The 19,693-nt window shown below is 42.4% G+C and overlaps 1 protein-coding gene across 9 annotated transcripts in view; it reads left to right on the forward strand.

Annotated features, from left to right (window-relative positions):
- The window catches only part of ARHGAP32 (Rho GTPase activating protein 32), a 407,411-nt gene that overhangs the window by 347,779 nt on the left and 39,939 nt on the right, over positions 1 to 19,693 (forward strand). For all 9 annotated transcript variants that reach the window (XM_074976799.1, XM_074976796.1, XM_074976797.1 and 6 more), the window contains one exon: positions 12,076 to 12,225. In XM_074976799.1, coding sequence (XP_074832900.1) covers positions 12,076 to 12,225 — 150 coding nt within the window. The remainder of the gene's footprint in view (positions 1 to 12,075; positions 12,226 to 19,693) is intronic.

The following is a 19,693-nucleotide window of genomic DNA, read 5'->3' on the forward strand; positions in this document are numbered from 1 at the left end:
TTCACTTGTTATACCAACAAAATATTAAAGTACATGAGCACACCCATCGACACTTACACACACAGCTTCTGTTACTTATTGTAACTCTGTTTTCTCTCTGTGTGTACCTGTTCCTGGAGCCATTTTAAGCAATTTATGTTTGCTAGGTCACTGCTAGTAAGCAATTTTGTTATACACAAACATAAGGTCGTGGATGCATTGCAAATCACTAGAACAGTCCTGATACAGGAATTGCTTTTCCAACATCCGTGAAAGCTTTGGCTAACCCCTAGAAGAGAAGAATTTTGAGAAAGTAAACTCCCACCCTGTCCTCATTTTTCTGCTTGTGCGTATTGTTTGGCTTGCAGCTCAGATCAGCTCTTTCTGTACACACTAAGTGTGCAGCTATACCTAGATGGGGGTAGGAGGGAACCATAGGCTAGAGGTAAGTGCCTAAAATTTGAATTTCTCCTTGTAATTGCAATTTGAGACAGGAAAATTGTCTTAGTAATGGCCTGTCCTTAACCCTGCAGATCTGTGATGCTACTGTCCCTACAGAGACTGGCATATTTAAAAAATACTAGTCCACTGTGCACTGCCACTCATGGGCAGTGAATATAATCTCCCTAAAAATAAAATCCTCCTTGAAAGTATTTAGTGTGTGCACAGCAGGCAATAGCTTGTCTGTTTTCATTTATTCACAGTGCTTCATTGAGGCTATAGTGAAGTCCAGTGGATGGCCACATAAACTTAATCACAGCCATGTGAGGGCCAAGTAGATCCTGTTCTGTGTGTATTTAGATAAGGTGTGATGTACAATGACACAAATAAAGAGATCAGTGTGTACAACGTGTATCAAGATTATAGAAAATGGGGAAAACAGAGAACACATAACTAAGATGATGTGGACATGACAACACAATGCTAAGGAGTCGACTGTTAGTGTGTTGTGATCCTGGACTTTCTGAGATGCTCTTTTGGGCCGTTGATCGGGCACCCCTGCACTAGTCCTTCTAAAGGACTACCAGGCTTGCAGAAGGTTGTGATTTCTGACTGGTTTCCCAGTAACCCCTCTCAAGTCAGGGCTCCATTGTTATAGGCAGGACACAAGCATAGTAAGAACAGTGCCTAATGAAATTAGAGCTGTGAATTGGTAAGAGAAAGGAATGCAGAAACTATGTGAGACAGCTGCACAGTGTAAGGCATTCCTAGGATTCGTAAACCCAATTTAACTTGATGACAATCACAAACGTACTGGGCCTCATTCTGATGTGGATGAAGGCTCTTCTGTAGTACTCTGGCGGTGGAAGGGGGCTGTAAAGTGAGAATAGATGTAACTTGCATCAGCTTTAAGACCACTCCATGCTGTTGGGTGTGGAGTAAGGTTGCTAGCAGGGTTTTCATTGGTGTTCTAACAATAGTGGTGTAGACAGCAGTGGTGTCAGAGATTCAGGTTTGCCACGTGAGGTATGCTAGTTACTCATTGTTGTGGGTAAAATGTGCATATAAGGTGCCTTCTCCCCCCGCCCCCCCCCCCCCCAAAAAAAAAAAAAAAAGCTGCTCATGCTCCTCCACTCCAGCATATGTTCTGCACCATCCAGCTTGAAAACCTCTGTACTGGATGATCTAATGATCTCCTTTGGCCTTAATATCTATGAGCAAGCATAGATGACACAGTATTTAAAACAGCAGTACCTGGTTGAGTTTGGCTGTCCCATCATTGGAAGTTTACTGGCAAGAGATTTGCCAAAATGGAAATAACTTCACCATTAAACTAAGTTTTAAGTGCACATTTATCTGAAGGGTTTATGCCTGGAATGCACTGTATTAATACACGTTAAATCAAACACTGATGTATTCCAAAGGTGACCACAGCAGATAGACCAACACCCTGATGGATGGGTCAGGCATTCTGCTGTGCTAATCATACAGTTACCAGAGGCTCAGAATGCTTTCAGATGGATCATTTGTCTCCAAGCTAATAGGTACAAGCAAAAGGAATGGGAAGAGATTGAATAAAGTGCAGCAGGACTGGGAGAAGCAGAAACAAGGTTTCTGCCGAAATCATGTGCTCTGCTCTGTCCTTTCCCTGGTCCTTTTGTCTTCATCTCCTCCTTTGTCTTTTGTCTTCCTCCAAATTATCTCCAGCAGTGACTGCCACCACCTTAAGTGCTAAATGCCCCCATTATCCTCTCTTCAAATGCCACTCTTCTAGCAAAACTTTATTATGTTGGGCTCCTGACTGATGCCTACTTACTTACCTTTGAACTGACACCCCCTATATGATATTTGCCTGATTTGGACTGCACGCCCTTCAAGGCAGGGACTCTGGCTTAGCTAGATGAAGTCCCATGATGCTACTATACATGAAGAACAGGGCTCAGTTTTTCAGCACCAGTTTATGTTAATGGATATATAAATATAGAAGTAGGATAGGATTTAATGACAACTTTTCTCCCCTCATCTCAGTGGGAAGGGCCAAATTACACACTCCTTCCTTCCCATCACCTTCTTCGCTTACCTTGGGACCTTAGTTTTGAACACCCACCCAAGAAGGTCAGATGTGTCTCAGGCGTGTCAGATATGGCAGTGTCCTCTTCCGAGTTCAAATTGCCCTTCTGCATGTTTGAGCTACTTTTCTGACTCATTAAGCTTGAGGATGCTCTTCCCATCCTGTTACAAATCCTCAACCAGTTCTGCAGCATCTCTACATACAAAGTAAACAGGGAACATCTAAACTGGCATCCTTCTCCGTGTCAATAGATCTGTATCTTGGTCTCAACAGCATTTTTTGATTAAGTTCGTAATGCGGGCCTGATTTCTGGAGCTGCTGCCGAGCTCCCTCGGAAGTCAGTGGGAATTATGGCTGCTCAGTCCCTCTGAAAATGAAATGCACGAACATAAGAATGGTCATACTGGGTCAGACCAAAGGTCAGTCCAGCCAACTATCCTGTCTTCTGACAGTGGCCAATGTCAGCAGTCCCAAAGGAAGTGTACAGAACAGGGACTCGTCAAGTGATGATGTTGTCCTGTTGTTCATGCCCTGCTCAAGTTTGATGATCCACCGTCCCTGGGGAACAAGATTTGCCAGATAATCAAATATGCAAATTAGTTGAGTGGGGCAGCCGACCTGGTGAATGCCAGTTAGCTAAGCTTGCCTGTTATCCAAATGCCGGATAACACAGCTTTTACTGTATGTCTGTATGTTGGCATATAGCAAAAGAATGGCAGTGAGAGGTAACTGCAGCTGAAGAGAGGTAACGTTACCTTGCTCATTCATGGTTTTGGTTCTGTCAGGTGAACAGTATGACCCTAGACAGGAAGGTTGCTTGTGTTCTCTGAAATGTCTTGCTGTTTACTAGCTAAGGGATCAATGGCCATAAAAAGGATTGTCTGTGGTCCTGCTGGAGCTTCATCCCCAAATAATTCCAGTACACTGAGACACAGCTAAAGGCTCATGCAATAACTATATGGCCAAGAGGAGGTGTAGTTTCACTGAGAGAATTGTACATAAACTTTGAATCTGAAGAAGTCTGAAAGCGAGGGCAGGGAAATGATTGTCTGCCTCTGCTTTATCATTTTATTTGTTAGCATCGTATTATTATGAATAAGAGCAGTCGCACACCTGTTCTCATTTGTAATGACCTCGCTTCCTTTGTACTGGACCCACTTGACAGCTTACAGAATGTTGATTCCCTACTGACTTTTTCATGTGCTTCGCCAGCGTTAATTATTAGTATTATCTTATTTAATGACACTGAAATTAACAATCCTCAAAGTGTGTAGTGACTTCTCAACCACTGAGCTGTGCCTGAGCAGGTGTCGGCCCAGCTCCAGCCCCAGAGAAGTGCTGCGGCAGTGTAAAATACAGTGTGTTTTTATTGAGCAATAACTAGAAGTGTGTATTGATGAGGATTTTATAATTAGGGGTAGAAGATTATTTTTGTAAGCTCTTATAACATAGGCATTGCAAAACTATATAGGGAGGTGATCCTTCAGATGCTTAGTTAGGCCTGAGCACAATGCCAAGGAATGGGATTTGTGCCATTGTTATTGATGTGTGTTGCATTTGCTTCCACTTGAAGTCTATGGTACTACTCAGAGCAGTAAGGGCTTGTGAGCAATGATAAGTGTAAACATTTGGTTCTATACAAGTTATTTTTAATAAGTCTTAAGGGAAAGGAGTCTTCTCTCAGTTTTGCAGCTGGGGAAACTGATGCACAAAGCAGAGTTCAGTAATTTACCCGATGTCTCAAGGGGCAAAACGAAAGACCACTGAAGTTAGGGGAAATCTTCGGAGTCAGTTGAAGTAAATGGGAGAACTCGCTGCATAAGGTTAACTACCAGCATAAGTGTTTTCAGAAACAGAGTGAGTCCTGGAATAGTGGAGCTTGGAATAGAACTCAGAGCTACTTTCCTGTTCATTGCCCCAGGAGCATGGTGCTGCTTCCTGCCATCCACAGTAAAGTCTAGTTTTAGAGTAGAATCAGTCTTAGAGCAGATCTACTCTAGACTTGAAAGCTGATTGTAGATACGCAGTTCCACCTATAGCATTTGCGTGGCTGGAATTGACCTATCTACGATCAACTTCCCTGGCTGTTCTCACTGAAGAAGGTCGATAGGAGAAACTCTCCGGCTGATCTCCCTTATGCCTTGTGATAACAAGGAGTTCAGGGGTTGATAGTTGACCCTGGTAGTTCAATTTCGCATGTCCCCACTAAGCTTGCAGAATCGAACCCCAGACAATTGATCCTGACCAGGTGGATCTACAAGGTAGTGTAGATGTACCCTTATTCTGTGGGCCGGTGGCCTTGGCAAATGAATATCCCTTTAGCCTCACTTACTGTCAACTACTTTTTTTTTTTTTTTTTTGGAGAATGGATTTTCTCCCTGGTATGTGGTATTTAGCAGGACCCATATGTGCTTTTTGACAGATATTCCACACTCCTTTCCTCCTCTGTTTTTGGTTGTTTTTTTTTTTGTTTGTTTGTTTGTTTGTTTTGTCGGTTTTGGTTTTGGTTTTTTGCCACTGGAGGGTGTAATTTGTAGCCATACTGCTATGCATGTTACAGTTTTTGACCTGAACACAGCATTCTCCTTGCAGCAGGGTACAGCTGTGTTCTCCAGCATGTAAAATCACTGTTAATAGGAGAAAGTGAGGCACTGCCAAGTGCAGAAACGTGGGTCAGCTATATGTTGTCAGATTTTTCTCTTTCATAGTCGAAGTTTACTAATCAGATCATGCTGCCCTCAGGAGTCTTGGGCAGAACAGTCTGTCTAGGGATAGATTTAAAACAAAATAATTAAGCGCCCCAGTGGCTGATATTGGGCCTGGGTTGCTGGCAGCCAGGAGAGGAGCCAGGGGCCAGGCAGCTGGGGCTGGCAGTGGAGCCGTGTTGGGGCAAGGACCTTAGAGACTGACATCCACAGTGAAGCCCCACAGGGGGGTGGATCCCAGCAGCCAGGGCCGGACCAACAGCAGAGCCTGGCTGAGGCTGGCAGCAAGCCCAGCTGGTGGCCTGGAGGGAAGCAGGATCAGCTGCTCGAAGATCCTGGTCTGCTGACTGACCCAGGAAAGCCCTGTGTCCATCAGCAGAGGGGTCAAAATTGATCTCCACAGTCCAGCAAACTCCCTTGTTAGGAACCAGTCACATCCCAAGGGTGCCGGACCAGGGAGGTCCAACCTGTAGACAGTGAATATAAGAGCACTTGCTTTGTAATCTTACCATCACCACATTTTTGTACTGTCAGTTTGTGTGGCTGGTGAATTAGGTGCTGTATGTGCCAACCAACACAACTTATACTGGCAAAACCTGCATAGCTTATGCCAGTTCCCTGAATGAAATAAGCTCTATCAACATAAATAGTTTTTTGCCTGTATAAATGCATTTACTGCAGGGCTTTTGCAAGCATGGCTAAGTCTGTTAGTGGTGTGGCTTTATTTTTTTCACACTCTTCACTAGAGCTGTGTTTTGGTTCAACAGACTGAAGCAGCAGAAATGAAGCACTTTAAAGACTAACAAATGATTTATTTGGTGATGAGCTTTCGTGGGACAATCCCACTTCATCAGATCAATTTCATTTCCAGTACAGACTGATATTTATAAGTACAGAAGAAAAGAAAACATAAAAGAATTGCAATAAAACTGACAAATCAAATAGGATTGGAGGAAGGGGGTGAGAGGTGGGAGGATGTTGTTCAGTTGAACTTCTGAAAAATCGAAAAAAAATTGTTTTCGGTTGAACAAAATAGCAGTGGGGCTAATGTACTGTTGTTGATTTTGATGTCCTGTTGATATGATCATGCCTCACCAGTCTATTCACATTCTTTGAAAGTGTCAGCAAGTATGTGGCAAGGGTGATCCAGTTGCTATAGTATACTTGGACTTTTTCCTGAACACCTTTGACAAGATCCCACACCAAAGGCTCTTAGGCAAAATAAGCAGTTGTGGGATAAGAGAGAAAGTTGTCTCATGAATACATAACAGGCTAAAAGTAGGAAATAAAGGATAGAAATTAATAATCAGTGTTCAGGGTGGAGAGCAATCAATAGTGGACTTTCCCAAGGATGTACACTGGTGTCAATTCTCTTGAACATATTTTTAAATGATCTGGAAAAGGGGATAAAGTTTGCTGATGAAATCCTGTAGCTGAAATTCAAGCAATGAACACTGGAACACAACTGTACATGAACAATGATGGAAGTGTAAATTAACTGTTGCCACTCAGGAAAGAGATCTTGGAGTTACCATAGTTCTTTCAAAATATCCACTTGTTGTGAAGCAGTAGTCAAAATAGTAACAATGTTAGGAACCATGAGGAAGGGGGTAGGTAAGACAAAATATATTAAGGCCACTATATAAATCCATGGTATAGCCGCACCTTAAATAGTATGTGCAGTTTAGGTTGCCCCATCTCAAAAAAACTATATTAGATAAAGTGTAGAGAAAGGCAACAAAAATGATTAGGGGAACAGAACAACTTGCATATGAGGAAAGATTAAAAAAAGACTGGACTGTCCAGTTTAGAAAAGAGATGACTAGGGAGGATATGACTACGGGTGGTTAACCGGATAACCAGTAATCCTCATCCTGAAGAGATGAGGTTTACCAGTTCCAATTAAGTGGTGGAGGCTGGAGTAGCTTCCCACCTGCCGTGGGCAGGGGTTGTTCCTCCCCATGGGGCCTGCTGCTGGTGGGGGGGCACTGCAGCCCAGCTGGAGCAGCCTTCATCCGCAGTGGGCCTGGGAAGTGCAGGGAAGTGCTAGCCCTGCCAAAATAGCCCACCATCTGCGGGCACCCCTCCCTTTAATTGGTTCAGCGGTTAACTCATTAAATGGGATTTTACATCCCTAGATATGACAGAGATCTGTAAAATCATTAATGGTGTGGAAAAGGAAGTGCCATATATAATATGTGAGCCAGGGCTCACCCAGTTCCATTAATAGACAGTACAGTTAAAACAAACACAAGGAAGTACTTGTTCACACAATGCACAATCAGCCTGTGGGATTCATCAGCAGAGGATGTTGTGAAGGCCAAGAATATAATTTGGTTAAAAAAATAATTGGATAACTTTGTGCCGAGTTAGGCCATCAGTGACTGAGAACCAGGATGGGCAGGGACATAGTCTCATGCTGTAGGTGTCCCTTAGCTTCTGGCTGCCAGCAGCTGCACCTGGATGATGAGATGGATGACTCATTAATTGCCCTGTTCTGTTCCTTCTCTCTGAAGCATCTGGAACAGGCCAGTGTCAGAAGACAGGATGCTTGACTAGATGGACAATTGATATGGCCTAGCAGAGCTATTCTTATCTTCATATTGATGTCAAATTCACAAATAGTTTTATGTCACCTGATTTCTTTTTAAGCATAAACTATTTGTCCTAAAAATTTTGCTCAGACCCACTCTTCACTGACATAACTAGGCCAGCAAAATTTAAATGTTGGCCACATCACAATAGGCTGTTGATAATTGAATTTCTGGTATCTAACTTGTTCAGTCATTGGACGGACAGCTCCTTGGATTGCCAAACAGGTGTAATATGGGAACATATTTACATATATTTAATGAGGCAGAAAACAGGTCTATACTGTCTGAATGGCTTAAAAGCACCTGCCATTTATTTTGATTGTTCCCTTTTTTGGTGGTTTAACACTTAAATATCAAGCATGGTGTATTTCCTTAAATCATATAAATATATATAGTACACCTAGAACATTTATACACCTGTGATGAAACTTTTGCTAACAGTCATTTCTTAAGTGCTGTCACCTTTCCCAGCTGGCAATATAATCTCTAGAGGGGATGGAGTTGTGTATATAATCTCTCAATATTTTAATGCATTATGTGATGATTTTGTTCACCCAGAACAGCAAGATGGGCTATTCATTCCCAATCATAGATCTGGTATGCAAAATGATTCAAATAAAATATTTACAATTTATTTTTTATATTATTTGCCCAACTGTAGCAAAGGGTTGCTGCATTTATTAATTACAGCTAGGATTTTCAAAAGGGCCTCAGGTAGATAGGCACCAGAGTCCTGCTGACAGTCAGTGGGTGTTGGATGCCTGTGATTCTGAATGATGTGTCTGTACTAAAGCCACTACAGTGGTTCAGCTACAGCACTGCCGTTTTGCCCCTGTAGCGTAAAAAGTTCCTACATTAATAGAGCGTAGCTTTTTGAAAGTTGGTAGCTAGGCTGACAGAAGAAATCTACAGTTTTCAGGGTGTGATATTTTTCTCAGCCGGAAACGATATGGCTCAATTGATCAGTACAGAGATATAGACCAGACCATAGCCTGCCTCTCAGTTTACACTGCCATGATTCAACTGATTTCTATAAAACCAAGAAACAAAAGCTCCTTCTGGTGCTGCAGTTTGGATGTGGGACTTTCTGAAGCAATCTGCATTGCCCAGTGTCTGCTCCAGTTGAAACTGGTAGGGCTAACTGCCATGGGAGCAGAGTTTGGTCAGAACTTTTCAAACATCCAACCTGCAGGTTTCACTGTCTGTGAAGCTGGATGTGAAATAGACATATGGCCCAAAAGCTATATCACCTGAGGGATGGGATCATGTCTCTTACTCTGCTGGACAGTGCCTAGCTTCCTCTGGTGGTCAGTAAAATCAGGGACAGGCTCAGGTACTCTGGGGTTGGAACCAACATGGACTGACTACAAATCTGTTGTAGCTTGTGCACTAGCAGAGTATATTAATTTATTCCTTTAATTAAACACTAATTAAATTTTGGCATGGAATCTAAATCACAGCTTAAAACACTCTTCAGGTATATTATAATAATATTCGTTTTTTACTGTGGAAAGTGAAATTGCTGCCTTTGTTGGAGATTTAATAAGCTGCATATTGAGTGATTTGCTGCCATGCCTTCTAATTCCCAGGAAACCAAACTTAGTGGACCTTGCATGCATATAGTTCATATTGGAGAGGCTTGGTCTACACTAGACATTATAGTCAACTGCAGATGCGCAATTCTAGCCACTGCAATTGGACAGCTACAATTGACATATCTACTGTTCACTCTAAGGTCTGTCCTTAAACCCATGTACACCAAGTGGATCATAGGTCATCTACAAGTTTCCTCCACTTCACTCTGTCTTGGAACAAAACTTCTAGCTGACTCTAGGTATATCCCAGTTGTTGTCCTTCAGTCTCAGTAGCTCTCCACATTGTACAAGGTCGTCCTCTTTCATATTTTCCTTGCAGGTTCCATTGGGGAGCGTACAGTTTAATTGATAATTAATAATCCCTTATAACACCTGCCCTCATTAACTTTAGTGTTGTGTAATGTTAACTGTGATGTGAATTGTATAAACCACTCTCACAGGTAAAAAGGTTTGCAATGCTTTACAAAGAAAGATGGGAAAGAAAACTCCCTATGCTCTGTTGCTTTTGTTGCTGCTGAAAGCTAGCTAAAGTCCTTCAACGAGGAAACAGTGATGCATCAGCTTAATGGACTTTGGGATCCTCTATGAACTTGTTTCTTATAAATCCAGCTGTAAAAAGTTACATCATTTGGATGTAAAGTTGCAGAGTTGCTTTCACATACAGGTTAGCTTTAAGTCCAACTAGTTTGTAAAATTAAAGAAGCTTCAGGTTTTATTCTTGCCCCTGAGTCCGCTAACCAGCTTTTTGGTTTTACAGTCACATTTTCCTACTTGTTTTTCCTCCCTTGTTTCTGTTTGGAGAAAGCAACATAAGTGAAAGGAAAATAATTAACAAGGCCCTAAGTCTGTTACAGGCCGCATGCAGGAATTCCTGCACCTTTGCTGAGTCTCTCACACTCCACAGATGAAACAGTGAAACTGACCTGAAATATCTGCGTTTGGACCCAGATTTTCAAAGATATTCAGGTATTGCTATGCTCAGTGTTGCAATGACCGATTTATGAGAGTAAACATCATTTTAAAAAATGATTTAGGCATGTAAGAGCCTAAATCTCATCAATTTTCCATACAATTCGGTCTCTTAAGATACCAAAATCCTTTTAGAAAATTATATTCAGGCTTCTAAATAAGTTATGTGTTGTAATGCTGAGTGCAATAATGCCAAAATGCCTTGAAAAATCTGAGCCTGAGTAATTGAACTAGAGAAAAGGCAGAGATAAATATCTTTTCCTCTTTTATTTTGTATATCCTTATTCACAGGTGTAAGTACAGGGCTAAAAAGAATTTCAGTCACAAATGTTACTTTTAAATTGATGTTTGATGATCAAAAGGCTGAATTTTGCCCCGGAATGCGTCTAGCTTACAGGAAAGCCCAAACCCCAACCCTTAAATAAAAAGATTTCAATTGCTTTCAAAAAGCTTCTAATGAGGCCTGTGGAGAGAAGAGGGAATGAAGGGGAAATATGCAACTATTTAAAGGGGTTAAAGTGTAAAGTGGTATGGTAGGGCTCCTTTTGTTGAGTATTTTCAAGTCAGCTAGTTGGAAATGAGTGTAAGAGAATCCCCATGCCCATGTGAAGCACATCCATCCATTCTGGGAAGTGCTGAGTCCAGAGGCACAAGAAATTTCAAGTTTGTATGCAGTACACCACGGCAGTAGTGGTATTACAGAGGAATGCACCTTTGTCATTTTGAGCGAGCAGAAACTGAAGCTCATTTCGCCTTGTTTTGTTCAAGGTGACATTACTCTGCTGAATTTTCATTACTGCAGTAACTGTTCTAATGCCAGTAAGATGTAGGTTTTGGCTGTCTCGTTGAGGCACAGGAATGCTAGAATGCCAATTGCTCACGTTGCAGCATAGTGCTGCCGGGACCGTTACAACTTCCTGAAACTGTAAAGGCTCACAGACAAAGCAAGTCCTTTTCTTTTTAAATAGAACTCCCCTGTTCAAGCTAAATTGCTTTTAAGTCATGTCAATAAAGGTACCTTTGTCAAGAAAGCCAAGATGGCTCTTTCGTTGTATATCAGTGCTTATGGAGAGAGCTGCTGGATGAGACGTTGTCATTGAAGAGCATTGACCTGCTTCCTGACTCAAATGTATGCCAGATCTGCCCTCTCATTGACAGGCTATTTGTGCAGCTCCTGCTCCTCTCCCCTTTAGAAAGGCAGTAACCTGTGTAAATCTCCATGGCTTTGGTTGCAGACTGCATTTCTTAATGGAATTGGAGGGCCTTAACAAACTAACTTACTTTCCCAGCTTGGTAAAAGAGAAGCAGCATTGATCAGAAGTTTGAGAGTCTGCACTCTTGGGTTCACTTCTTGGCCATGCCACAGGCTCAGCTTATTGGAACCCTGTTTGTTCAGTTTTCTCTTCCATGAAATGAGGATAGTAATTCACCTGTTTCACAAGGAGCCAGAAGAAATTTAGTTAAAAAATAAAACATAGGCCCCTATCTTTGCTGTAACTTGAGTGCTCAGCACTTCCAAAGCCAGCTTTTGTTTTTGTTCCTGTGCTGGCCAAAGAGAAAATCAGAACCTTGTTTTAACTTTGGAGGTGAGTGTATATGCTTGTGTGAATAGTCAGCATTGATGTGAGTTTGAGCCTCATTCTCACAGTAGGAGGTATTATATGTTGTCTTGCCTGATTACCTGAACCTAAACAAGGTGGTTGGTTTGTTTTGTTGTGCAGTGTCGAAAAAACACGGCAAGCTCATCACTTTCCTGCGAACATTCATGAAGTCACGCCCAACGAAACAGAAACTGAAGCAACGTGGGATCCTGAAAGAGAGGGTGTTTGGGTGCGACCTGGGAGAGCATCTCCTCAACTCTGGCCATGATGGTAAGAAAGAAGCCACTCCTGAGTTCCTCACTTATGCTGATGCTTGGTTCTCTTTCAAGGGGTGATTTTTATCATGGTGTTTTAGTACTTTCACAGGGTGAAAACACCCAAGAACTGTTAAATATAGCGGCTAATGGCAGAACAAGAACCTAAGGCTGTATGATGAAGTCAGACAAAATCAAATTAGAAATACAGAGCATGGTTTTAACCAACCGTAAATAGCCATTGGGACAGACTGGCAAGGGAATTGGTGGATCCTTCTGCTCTTTAGTCTTCAGATCATGGTTTCCCAACCTATGGGTCAGGACTCAAACATGGGTGGTGATTAAATTTCAAAAGGGTCATTGGCTGGGCTGGGCAGCTCCACAGGTGGCTATTAAGAAGCCATTCACACTCCTGAAGTGGTTCTCAACTTCTTAATTGGATTAACAGCTGTCAGGCTGTTAAGCCAATCGATTACATTGAGAACAATTTCAGCTGCAGGGCAGAGAACTGCCTACCTGAGGAGCAGCACCCAGCGCACATAAGGTCGGGGCCTGAGTCGGATGTTGGGAAGGAGGGAGGGCAGAGGTGATCAGCTCCCTGGCTTCCAGCCTCTGCTGGAGATGGGGTCCCCTCAGACACCTACAGAGTTCCCGTGGCTGGCGTTGCTGGACAGAGCTCTGCTCCCCAGCCAGCTTCCAGCCACAGGGGTCCCTGTGCCTCCCCTAGCTCCCTCCAGCCTGTGAGTGAGTCCTAGCCCCTGAGTTAACTGTCCTAGCACCCTGCAGTCCCTGAGTGAGACACCCTTAGCCCCCTTCAGCCCCCTAGTGAGTCCTAACCTGTGTGTGTGACTTCCAGCCCCTGAGTGTGTCTCCTTGAGCCCCCTACTGCCCCGAATGAGTCCTAGCCCCTGCGTGTGACTCCCCAGACTCCTGATTGTGGGGTTTAAGATGGGGGGGGAACAGTTTGGGGATGAGTGTCTTTCCACCACCATAGCTCTGACTAACGTCAGTAAATGTAGTGTTATTTCATTAATATATTTCCCCTTTTCTTTGAAATAACTATTATGAATATATAAATGTGGGGGGGAACAATTTTAATATTCTTGCTGCAGGCGCACAATTAGCTAGTCACGGGCTCTGCTCTCCTGCCTCTCCCCTCCCTGGTTTTGAATTGCTTTGGGTCACCTAGTCTTCCTGAATTGTCAGAATGGGTCACTGTCTGGAACAGGTTGAGAACTGCTGCTTCAGATGAAGACCAGATGGGTTTTGGAAGATACACTCTAGTTGAACATAAAGCTTTGGGCTCAACGTAGCAGAAGATCCATGGTGTCTGTTGCGGGAGGTCTGACTTGATGATGTGAAGGTCACTTCTGTCCTTTCAGTCCATGAATCTGTGGGACCCGATTCTCTTTTTGTGCCTGTATACATGAGGACCAACTCCACAGCTATCAGAATTACACTCTTCTGAATGAGATAAATATTACACCTACCGATATTGCAGTTTGTTTATTTGTGGTCGTAGCCCTGAAGCGCAAGACAGGACAGTCTTTGCCACAAGCAGTTCACAGTCTAAGGGCACACAGACAAGTAAATAGATATCTGTAACAACAAACAGATTGTTTTTCTATAAGTCAGGCTCCCTGTAGGTGAATGATGGAGAGGGCCAGGAAACAGGACATTAGAAAACCACTGGCATTAGAAATCAGATGCATAGTATACCACTTATTTGTTCCAAGTCTATCAGTAGCTCTATCCATTTTGTTTACACGGTTTTTGATCTCTCCCCTATTTCCCACTGCACACTCCTCCATAATTATGTCTGCTATATTGATGAGATCTTTCATATAAGGAGTTTCCCGTTCTTTTCAGCCTTGACAGAATAACTCTTTCCCAACTCCCCAGAGAAAAGCAGATCCAATCTGAATGTTGTTATCAGGGCAGATCTCCATTTCTCACAGTTGGGTTGATTTTCTCTGTGTGATTTGGCTCCCTGACTTGTATTCCAAATGAAGTAATCCTAAAGATTAGCTTTGCGAGACATTTTAGCATTCTGGTGAATCAAACTAAGCACACGCAGAAACAGCATTTTAAGTACCCATCATTCTGAAGCATTACAGAACAAATTGTAAAGCAGAACTAGTTGATCTGCTCAAAGGGGGAATATCACATGAGAACCTAGATAAGTTAGGTATAGTGTAGATACAGTAATCTCTTTTCCTCTCTGTGATGAGATGATAGCTCAGAAATATTTTCAGAGTAGCTGCTAGTTTGCAGTACCTCATGTGGGCACGTGGATATTAGCTGACAAGACGACAAGGGACTTGTTTATATCCAGAAAGCATTTGATGATTTCTCAATTCACAAAAAAAAACATTTTATTAAATTAATCGGTGTAGACACATCCATACTCAATGACCAAATACATCTCCATGGTTTAAGCAAGAAGTTTTGGTACAAAGTGTCTTCAAAACAGGCAGCAGCACTTCCATATGCTCTCCAGAAGTGCAGAGTTGAGCCATAGTTGGGCTCTAAGAATTGTAGAGTCAGTGCTGTTCACCTGACAAAGGATTGGCTTTCAAGAATTTGTTTTGGGACAATGTAATCAGTTCCGATCCCATGCCTCTGAGATGCCGCAGGTTGCCCTTCATATGGATTAGTCGTATTTTATGTACAATGCCCAGAAATGTGCAAAATACTTTGTAGTACTAGCAAGCGTTAAACTGGAAAACGGCTGTCCAATCCTCCAAACATTTAAGTTCCTTTCCTCACGTAAGTCAATTCAGAGAGATTACTTGCATAATTAAAACAAAAAAGCAGTCATGTAGCATTTTAAAGACTAACAAAATAATTTATTAGGTGATGAGCTTTTGTGGGACAGACCCACTTCTTGAGATCTGATCTGATCCCCTAATAAATTATTTTGTTAGTTTTTAAAGTGCTACTGGACTGCTTTTTTGTTTCAATAAAATCCAAACTAACACAGCTATCTCTCTTGCATAATTAAGTGTAAGTGTTCACAGAACGGGGCCTTACTTTGTCTTATGCATCATCCCTTGTCAAAAAAATTAACAGGAAAAAGAAGAGCAAAGAGGAAGGAAGAATGAACGTTGCAAGAGGATTGGATGGTTTAGGGAATGATGGTACATGAACATGAATATTAAATCTTAAAACACCAACTGGTAAACCTTGGTACATATTGAGCATATCCCATACAGATGGCTGTGTTTTTATTAATGAACTTCAGTAGTACAGCCAGCATAGGGTGGTGATGCAATAACACAAACATCTGCAAGGGAGTTTGCAAACACAGATGAAATGTGTTGCCTCCCACGTGTTTACAGTGTAAATGAAGCAAAGAAAAAAGTGGAAGTGTGGCTTAGTGGGTAGGACACTTAGTGGGTAGGACACCTAGGTTCTGTTCACAGCTCTCTGTTGCAACCTTGGACAAGTGTTTTTACTTCCCTGCACCAGTTTCCTCTATCTCTGTCTAATTAAACTTATCTTCCTTGGCAAATTTAGTTTGAGATCTATAAAGAGAAAATGCTACATAAGAAGAGTTAAACATCTTACTATTAGATAAGGCACAGGACAACAGACCGGTGTGAAATAACCGGAGTCATCTAGTCACAAAGATGTGGTCCCATGTTCGTTGGAAGAGTGTCTCTCTATTTGGCCCTCAATCCAACCAGGGCCTTAAGCCCGTCCTTCACTTTAATTGCTTTGCTGGGTTGGAGCTTTGCCACCAGCTCCACATCTGAAATAGCCCGAAGTTTAGGACATTGAGTTCTCAAAAGAGAGCCAGTTCTTTTTCTTGTTGGCATGACAGAGTTTGTGTTTGTCAATCTTCAGAGCATAATGCATCTATTTACTCTAGCTTCTTTTTAAGCGAGGGGTGTGTGTGTGTGTGTGTGTGTGTGTGTGTGTGTGTGTGTGTGTGTGTGTGTGTGTGTGTGTGTGTGTGTGTGTGTGTGTGTGTGTGTGTGTAGTGAGTGTCTGTTGCAGTTGGGTGGCATCAGTAGGTGGTTGTTGTTGACTTCATCAGTCTGTTATACAAGAACAAACTTCAGCTGTATAATTGCTGTGTGTGGGCCAGCAGGTTACACCGCATATTATTTGGGCAAGTTCGGGGGGGGGAGAGAGAGAGAGAGAGATAAAAACATAATATTCGTAATAGAGGAAACAAAGGAATATTTGTAATATTGAAATAATTTTGTATACCCTGCATGACTAATCTTGGTCGATTGCTGTGAATAGGGGTAATTGTATGGGAGACTGTTAGCATTAGAGGGGTCAACCAGTAATAGGTCTCCACTACATCAGGTGCAGTACATATACTTAGTAAAAGACAGACACTGCCTCAAAGTGCTTACCTAACTAAATAGACAAAGAAAAGACAAAGGGTGGGAGACAGGAGGCACCATTATACCCATTTTGCAGATGTGGATTGGAGGCATGGAGGGAGTAAGGGTAACATCTTCAAAAACACCTGTGTCCCATTTTTCAAAGAGACACCGATGAGCCCAAGGAAATCTTACTGAAAACCCGTGAAGCGTAGGCTCCTAAGTGGTCTGCCCAAGATTACACAGGAAGTCTGGGGAGATTCTGGAGTTGAATCCCCACCTGCTAAATCCAGTGTTCTAGCTATAAGATGTCCTTTTGCTGCTAAGAATCCAGCAGAAACGTTCCCTAAATAAAGGCTTCTGTCCTGTTAAAATACAGAGCAAGGTTTAGTGTGGGTGGTGGCAGTGATGTAATACACCACTTTTATGCCCATAATATGTTACAGACATCAACTCAAAAGTCCTCACAGCAGCCCAGGTAACGTTACTCCCATTTACCAATGTAGAAGCTGAATCAAGGGGATTAAGTAATTTGCCAGATGCTATACAGTAAGCAGGTGAAAGAGTCAAGACTAGACTCCACACCTTCCAATTCCCCTTGCTGTGCTAACCTCTAATCCACGCTGCTGATGCTTTGTGGGTACAGACTTGAGTATGCCTCCGTAAAACAACTGCAGCTAATATTTGTCAGTTGTTGTCATTTGCAATGCCAAATTTTCATGCACACACATTTCATACAAATACAAAGAATGTCTCATCTCTAACCTTTCTGTCTGTCTTTAATTCCTGCTGTACACTTCATACACTAGCAGGCTGTTGAATTTATGAATTCTGTTTCTGGTTCTTCTGTACAAGTAATGAATATATTAATATCTTCTTGAGGTGAATTGATTTGTGTTGCTACTAAAGTTGTTGAAACACTTTTTTCCCCTTGTCTTTGGAATGTTGGGCTCCCTGGGTTTAAAAAGTGCTTCTCCTGTTGAAAAATAGTTCCCATCAGCAACAGGGATTTTCAGTGTATTCATTGCTTAGGACCAGGCAGTAAAATCCCTCTTAATTAGGGATTATAACCAGTTAACTGATTGTCTGGAGCGTCCCTGCCCACAGTGCTTTGAGACAGGCTGCTGCATCTACACTGGAGCATTCCCCACTGGTGGCAGGCCCTGCAGGGCTGGAGCAGCCCACTTCCTGCAGTATGTGAGGGTCTGCTCCACCCCCTGTTAGGGTGAGGCTTACCAAATAACCAATTAAATGTTGATATCCCTACTTGGAGACTCATATGCCAAGTAGGTGCAAGATTTGCACTTCTGTTAAGAGAAGATCCTGCAAAAACAGGGAAATTAAATATAGATTATTGCTGATGGTTCAAGTCTTAAGACTCATTTTGGACCCAGATGCAGAGAACCGAATAGGGACCCTACTACTTTTGTTAGTTCCCCATCTACATCTACATCAAGATGACAGTCAGTGAGAGCTTCAGCTGAAGGCTGTGTTGAGATCCTGGCCGTTGACACACTCCATGAATGAGGTAGCTAAAGCAGCTCCATTGGTACCAGGGATTTCCCACTCAGAGTAGAAGAGTGGAGATCAGAGGGTCAGGAAAGAGTTCCTTCTCAGAGAAGATTCTGTCTCCTGCACCCCCTCCAGCCCAGTGCTCCCACCCTCAAATTGCTCCTGCACCCCCCATTCTAAACCATTTGCTTCAGGCATACTGACTGCCTTACAATTTACCAGCTCCCCATTATTTATTTAATATTTCCAGTGGTGTATTGTTGCAGATGTCCAAAGAGGAAGAATGTGGTTAATAAAACAAGTTAGAACAAGACAGGATCATCTGAGGCAACGTTTCAGCTGGGAGGCTCTGTTTGGGCCGAGTAAAACCAGTTCTGTCTCATTTTTCCTTACTCTGAGAAGACCTTGCAACCTATATGTCATCTCAGTGGTTCCTGACATTCATTTAATTAGTTATTTGGTTTTGTTAATAATTTTTAATTATAATAGATAGTTGCTTGGCTGCCCTTGGGTCTTGGCCAACTTGAGAAAAAACACAATTGGGGCCTTGCTTCTAGGGTTTAGAATAATCTAGCCCAAACATTCCTACATCTGGTTTAGTCCTTCCTTGAGGTCCTAACACTGGTGATATGCTTTGGCTCTGTCTATGTTGCTGCTTCTTGCTCTTATTGGGGAATAAGAAAACAGCATAAAAAACTGCAATGACTCAATAAGGCAGAAATTAACTAAAAATTCCTGTGAAAAATCACAATTGAGTTTTACTTCATCTTTTTTTAAAAATTGCATAAATATATTAGAAATACCTGTGAAATTCAGGCACCTAGTATATCTTTAAAATGTTACAGATATGGGATCTAGTCAAAACAGGTCTAGTCAAAATGACTAAAATGAGATCTAGTCAAACTGACCTTTATGGCTGATTGCCACCTGGAGAGTGTCTCCAGAATTGCAGTTTTATAGATCAGTGAATTGGGATTGCAGGGTCTTCACTAAAGAAGCTGTATTGTAGAGTGTCCAGCATATTGAGCATATTGGGCATCTGATGAAGTGAGTCTGTGCTCACGAAAGCTCATGCTGAAAACTTTTCTGTTAGTCTATAAGGTGCCACAGGACCCTTCGTTGCTGTTACAGATCCAGACTAACACGGCTACCCCTCCGATACTTAACAGCATATTGAGGGCTGTAGATGCCACAGTAATACAAATAGTAAATAAAACTAATCATGTGAAAGTAGAAAACTCTAGTTTGGGAACAGTTCGTGGTTGAATCTTAGCAACTGAGATCAATAGATTTGTTTAAGCAGCAACTTTCTTTGTTAATTGCTGCTTGAAGGGGTAGCTCCTGCATGTGAAATTTAGATGTGAATTTTGAAACTCCCCACCACCCTTACAATAACAGGCCAAAACATTCGTTGTGGCTATGTCTTAACCCCTTGTGTTAGAAATCACATCTGAAGCGGGGCCAACAGCCGTTGCTGGCCACAGAGCAATGTGTTGAGAGTGTTTGGTCTGCAGCCCCAGGAAGAGGTAGGTCTTCAGGCAGAAGGTGTGGGGCTGGGCGGCCAGCCCTCAAGTGCCACCAAGACCGCAACGTGGGGCCCTCCAAAGTTCTTAGAGCTGCGTGGAGCGTGAG

Source organism: Carettochelys insculpta, chromosome 25, assembly GCF_033958435.1.
Source record: "Carettochelys insculpta isolate YL-2023 chromosome 25, ASM3395843v1, whole genome shotgun sequence".
Lineage (NCBI taxonomy): Eukaryota > Metazoa > Chordata > Testudines > Carettochelyidae > Carettochelys > Carettochelys insculpta.